Raw genomic sequence first — 6,450 nt, forward strand, 5'->3', positions numbered from 1 at the left:
CCCACCTTGTGTTTTGAGACAGTCTCTCATTAACCCAGAGCTCACCAAGTAGGCAAAGGTGGCTGGCTAGTGAGTCCATCTGTCTCTATGTGCCCCAGTGCTGGGATAGCAAATGCATATCACCTCACCTGCCCTCCCCCTTAAAATATGGCTTCTCTGGAGACTCCACGGCAAATACTTTACCAACTGGGTGGTCTCCCCAGCCTCTACCAGAGCCATCATCAACTCTCGGGGATGCGTCTGTGAAGGCTTTTACCATTTCATTCTAGCTATTTTTGTAGTTGGTTCAAATTTTCAAATGAAAAGAGAGAGAGACTAATACAGAGGATGTAACCGTAGGCTCATCCCTTCTTTCTAGAACATTTCTTGGGGTCTTTGAGAGTCATAGTTTAAATAGCTGTTTAGTCCCGGCTCTTAGCTCCTCACCTTCCCCACTCGTTCTCCAGGGGCAGTTCATCGAGCTCTGTAAGACCATGTACAACATGTTTAGTGAAGACCCCAATGAGCAGGAGCTGTACCATGCCACAGCTGCGGTGACCAGCCTCCTATTGGAGATCGGAGAAGTCGGCAAGTTCTTCATTACTCAGCCCACCAAGGAAGATGTGGTTCCCGGACCACCCTGCAGCCAGGCCATTCCAGGCATGCTCTTCCCTAAGAAGGGGTCCAACCAGTCCTATGTGGTGGGATCTGCAGAACCACTCACAGCTAGCCTGGCAGTGGACAGTGAGGAGCACTCCCTGGGAGGGCAGATGGAGGACATTAAACTAGAGGACTCCTCACCCAGGGACAACGGGGCTTGCTCCTCCATGTTGATCTCTGATGACGATACCAAGGATGACAGCTCCATGTCATCCTACTCGGTGCTGAGTGCCGGCTCCCATGAGGAGGACAAACTGCACTGCGAGGATATTGGGGAGGACACAGTTCTGGTGCGTAGCAGTCAAGGTAGAGCCACCCTGCCCAGGAGCAGCAGCCTGGACCGGGACTGGGCCATCACCTTCGAGCAATTCCTAGCCTCTCTCTTGACGGAGCCTGCTCTGGTGAAGTACTTTGACAAGCCAGTGTGCATGATGGCCAGGGTCACCAGTGCGAAGAACATTCGTATGATGGGCAAGCCCCTCACCTCAGTCAGTGACTATGAAATCTCTGCCCTGTCAGGCTGATGCAGGAAGGGAAGCCAAGAAGTTTTTTATGTTTGTCTGTGTTGGGGGGTGGGGAGAACTCTTTCCTTTTAAATTAAATATTTATTAGTACCTGGCTTTAAAAGCCTAGTGTTTTCATAATGTAATACAATGTAAAAATGGTGAGAAATAGGTACCCCGAAGTAAGGCACTAACAGTCTGCCTGCGAGGCATGGCTACCAGAACATAGTTTATTCAGTGATTCCCCCCCAAAGACCAAACTGTGAGTGAAATGTGTATTATAACTTAGTACTCTTGCTGTATCCTTAATAAGAAAATAGCTCTGTTTGACATTAATAAAGACCGCCATGTTCTGAGATCAAAATCAGACCTAGGAGGAAAACAGAGGGTTGCGAACAAGACCATTTTTAGAAGGAAGAGGCATTGTCGGCTGGGGTAAATCTTGAAGTACTTTAGTGAGACTTAAAAATATTTTTTAAGATTTGAAATATATTTCGTAAAAATCCTCTATCCAAAAATCATATTCTACACTGGTCCCCCTTCATGGGGGACACATTTGGGTTTTAGGTAGTTATGAAAATATAAATGATTTTGCGTGATGCTAGAACGACAAATTTGATCAGTGTGGCCATCAATGACTTGCTCTGATTATTTGTGTCAGCTGTCCAGGAGGGAAAATGTGATCCATCTGAGAACCAAATGTGAATGCAAAGAAGTCCCAGGACACAGGGTCCAGCTTTGTGTTTCAGTTTTTGCTTTTGAAGGACTAGAAGTCCTGGTGCCTCTGGTACTGGGTTTTCAGATTCTCATTATCCAAGGAAAATACAGCAAAATAATAATAATAAAATTAAAACAATGATTTTTTTACCACTTCCATACTTTCTGTAGAGTCAAGAGATTATATCATGTATCATGTATGACCAACTTCCCATTAAGTCGCTATAGAGGTTACGTTTGCAGCAAAGGGATTCTGCAAGGTGACGTAGCTAGATGTTTAAAACCGAGCCTGTCACTTTATATAACAGAATGGAATGTTCTGGCTCCTGGAGGGGTGTGGACATCAAAGCTGGCACGCCTGCACTTTGAATTCTTATTTCCGTTTACTGCTGTTAGCTTTTGTTCGTGGCAGACGCTGGGAGACTTTCTGCTCTGACTCTAGGTTTCGGTCATGTTCATGTTCAAGTTACCTCTGCTTGTCCTGATGTTGCTTTCCAACACTCTCTTCTTTTTATCACAGACCAAGTCCTTTCTTTAGCTGTCCCAGCTGTGATTTTTTTTTTAAATTTTATTTACAGAATGATTTTTAAACTGTCAAATGAAGTAGTTATGAACCTCAACTAGGATAAATGTGAACAAATAAAATACTTCAGATATGGCTCAGTGTCTTTGTGCTTGAGTTTCTGCCTGAGGCCGGATGTTGTTTCTTTGACAATTTTGTAGGGAAATCTACTGGCAGACAACCATTTCGGGAAAGTAAAACTTGATGAGCAAATATTCCGAGATAAGAAACTGTATAGAGCCGAGAAGTATTTCTTAAAAGAGAAACAGTGCAGCATCCCAAGAGTATTTGAAATAAAAAGATAATTTGTGTTAGGGTTTCCATTACTATGGAAAGATACCATGACCACACTAACTCTTATAAGGGCAAACATTTAGTTTGGATTGGGGTACAGTTTCAGAGGTTCATGCTGTGGTGGGAAAGCACAGCAGCATGCAGGCAGACATGGTGTTGAAGAAAGAGCTTCGAGTTCTACATCTTAATCTTCAGGAAGCAAGGAGAGATTTCGTACCACACTAGGCATAAGTTGAACATTTAAGACCTCAAAGCCTGCCTCCACAGTGACACACTTACTCCTAATGGGGTCACACCTCCTAATAGTGCCACTCCTTATGGGCCAATCATTCAAACACAAGAGACTGGAGGCCATTCCTATTCAAACCACCACATAATTGTTATCAGTTATAATTTTAAAGGCTTGGAGCAGCAGAGATGGCTCGGAGTGTCTACTTCACTTTCAGAGGACCAGAATTCTGTTCCCAGCACCCATGATGGACAGCTTGAAATGACCTGTAAGACGCCTCTGAAAACACACACACGTAACATTATATAGACCGAACAGGTTGTACTTGCGTATAATGTATGTTGATGTGTGTGTGTCTGAGTGTGTAACAACAATTAGTGAAAATAAGAGGCCATGTATTTGGGGGGGGCAGAGTATATAGGAGCATTAGAAAGGAGGGAACAAAAGAAAGAAAGATGTAATTATAATTAATAAAAGAAATAGTAGTTTAAATGCCCTGTAGCTCTGGCTCCAAGGGGACCCAAATCCTCTGACCTCAGTGAGCACCTGCACTCATGTCACAATTTAAAAACAAAAAATTAAAATGTTTGTTTTCTATATGTCAAAACAGCAGAAATCCCCATGTCTGGTCCTTACCCGTACACTACGGTGCTCCTTGATACGTGTTTGAGTCCTTTTGAGTCAGTATTTCACTTAACTAACGTTCTTGCCCCATAATCCCACGTGCTTCCTCCTGTGAAGATCATTTAAATATACCTCAAGGAAGAATCTCAGATCTGACCCCGCTTGACCACCTCAGCCGAGGGATGCAGGAGGGACTCCAGATACGTTTAAGTGACCCTCTACCTGAATGAGGAAGGGGATTAAAGCAGGTAGGCAGACACTGCAGGCCCTCACCTCCTGACGGAGCGACTCTGCTGTGATGCTGGGTGTCTATTTTCAGGCACGTCATATGTTCTCCCAGCAACAGTGTGCCACAGAACGGTGATTCGTAATCGGTTTTCCTGTAGAAGCTGCCTGTGCAGGAGCCCCGGCCCTGGAGTTGTTTGCATCTTATCACTGTGTCAGAACAACAACCTAAGAAATCCCTTTCCCTGCTTGCATCTGGATGATTTGCTAATTTCAGAGAGCCTTGCCTGGGGTCTCTTTGACCTTAACAGGAAGCAAAAAGGCGGTTCGGTTCAACATGACTCGGTAACAGGTGTTGGTTCAAACTTCAGAAGTCTGACTCCAAGCAGTTTCTCTTAGGCATATTTATTTAATCACAGCGTAATTTGGTGAGAATGGTTCTGGTGATGGTTGACTCAATTCCACGTGCATTGCAAGTGTACGTAGATCTGCTTAAGGAACAAACTAAGCTAACTGCAGATCAGAGGTGACTACATCGAAACTCTTGTGAGGCCCATAGAGGTTAGTTCTGTAGACTGACTGGGTAAAACAAGCTTACAATAAGGTTCTCAGGGAGGATCTGAACTCACAGCTCAATCGTCACCAGGCTAGGAAACAAGTTCACATCAGCCTTCTGGGCAACAGGTATGGCGTTCCTTCTCCTGAAGGAGCAACCCTGTGTGCTTAGCATCCCAGGTTCCCCTGGTGCTTACCTGTGAGCACAGAGATCCCTGTGCCTCCTCCAAGCTGTGTTCCTCCACCTGCCTTACAGTGATGGTGCCCTGTGATCCACTCCGTCACCCCTTGATCCCACTGTGATGTTTACGATTCCATCTGAATACCGCTGACTTCCAATGTCTCTCAGCCCATGCCTCCCTCCTAAAACATCTCTCATCTCACTGTGCAACAGAGACGTTGGGTGTTCCAGTTACTGTTAGCACCTGTGCTAATAACAAAGTAGACAAAGTATCTGCTCTCCTTGCCTGGATTGTATCACACGCAACCCCAAGCTACCACTGTTTTCTTTTCGAATTTCTCCCAGTTACTTCTTCGCTTAATAATGTCAGCATCGATTTGGCACCTGAAGCCAGGCACCATTCTTAATACCTCCTGATTGTGTGGCCCACTGTGGTGGCTACTGTCATCAGCTTGGCACAACCTAGAATCACCTGGGAAGAGTCTCAGTGAGGGACTGTCTAGATCAGGTTAACCTGGGGCTTTGTCTTCATTATCTCAATTAATGTGAGGAGACCCTGCCCACTGTGGGTGGCGCCATTCCCTGGGTTGGGCTCTGCCCCGTGTAAGAGGGGAGGATGTGAGCTGACTAGCAAGTATACATGTATGCATTTCTCTCTACGCTTGACTGCATGTGATGTGACTAGCCGTGCCATCTTCCAACTCCAACTTCCCTGCAAAGCTGAAACAAACCCCTTTCCAGCTAAGTTGGTTTTGTCAGGATATTTTATGAAACCAACAGAAACAAAACTAGGATACACGTGTCTAGCCACTGATCCCAGTCGCCATTTCTTCCTGTCTTCCTTAAATCCACGGTTCCTCTAGTGCCAGCTACACCACTGAACTCGTCCTTGTAGCCACTGATTGGCCCAAGCAGATAACGGTACACCCATATTTAACATCTCCCCTTTACTCCTACTTGTATGTCAAACTTTATAAGTCAAACTTCCAACCTTATTCTATATCTCATCGTTTGTGTCTGTGTGCATGTGTGTGCATACATTGGCGTGCACGTGCATATGATGTGCATGTTTGAGTATGGGTACACAGATGCCATGGAGACCATATGAAAGTTGGAGGAAAACGTTCAGGTGTGAACGCTCTCCCCATCATGGGTTTTGGGGATCATATCCAGGTTGCCAGGCCTGTGTAGCAAATGCCTTGATGGAATGAACCATCGGATGTTCTACTTCAAAGGCTGGATTTATTTCTTTTTAGTCAGCATGTAAAGTAACAGGTTGTTTTCATACGTAATATTTGTTGACCCACCCCTTCTTTCCTTATCTACCTGTATCCCCCTGGCTTGTAAGCTTCCACCCCCAGCTTTGCCCTTTCATTTTATATCACATGTGTTGTACTACGCTGTAGTGGGTTAGTCTATGCTGCTTGTATGTAAATGCTAGATTCTGTACTCCAAGATCTGGTTGCTCCAAGACAAGCAGGTTGTCATGCGCACCAGCTTTTGTTGTATAAACCTTGCCCTCTCAAGTTATCCGTGATTGGCTAATAAACATACCTACAGTCTGGGCCAAGCAGAAGAGAGGAGGCGGAGCAAAGGTTCTTGGACTTGGGGTTGGAGGCGGGGACCAGGAGGAGGGAGACGAGAGGAGATTACATCTCTGATGTGAGAGGGGATGGGCCATGGCCAAGAGAAACAATGAGTAACAAGGGACACATGGCTGACATACAAGTCAAAATAGCTCAAAACCTAACCCACTACACCTCACTCCTCACCCTCCCTCTCTGAAGCCTTTTTCCCCTCCCTGTCATGGTTCCTAGCTAGCTCCTGGCCTCTATACATAATTTCTGCCACGTAAATACATATATATACAATTAGAAGCTAAGCTCCAAATATGATGTTTCTGAGTTTGGGTTACCTAATT

The 6,450-nt window shown here is 45.1% G+C and overlaps 1 protein-coding gene across 1 annotated transcript in view; it reads left to right on the forward strand.

Moving 5' to 3' along the window:
* Tbc1d9 (TBC1 domain family member 9) overlaps positions 1-2,518 on the forward strand; it is a 97,044-nt gene extending 94,526 nt beyond the window's left edge. The window contains exon 21 of the mRNA XM_028786285.1: positions 447-2,518. Coding sequence (XP_028642118.1) covers positions 447-1,163 — 717 coding nt within the window. The 3' untranslated portion in view covers positions 1,164-2,518. The remainder of the gene's footprint in view (positions 1-446) is intronic.
* Positions 2,519-6,450: the final 3,932 nt, after the last annotated feature.

This window comes from Grammomys surdaster, unplaced genomic scaffold (assembly GCF_004785775.1).
Source record: "Grammomys surdaster isolate TR1022 unplaced genomic scaffold, NIH_TR_1.0 125463, whole genome shotgun sequence".
NCBI classification, from domain to species: Eukaryota; Metazoa; Chordata; class Mammalia; order Rodentia; family Muridae; genus Grammomys; species Grammomys surdaster.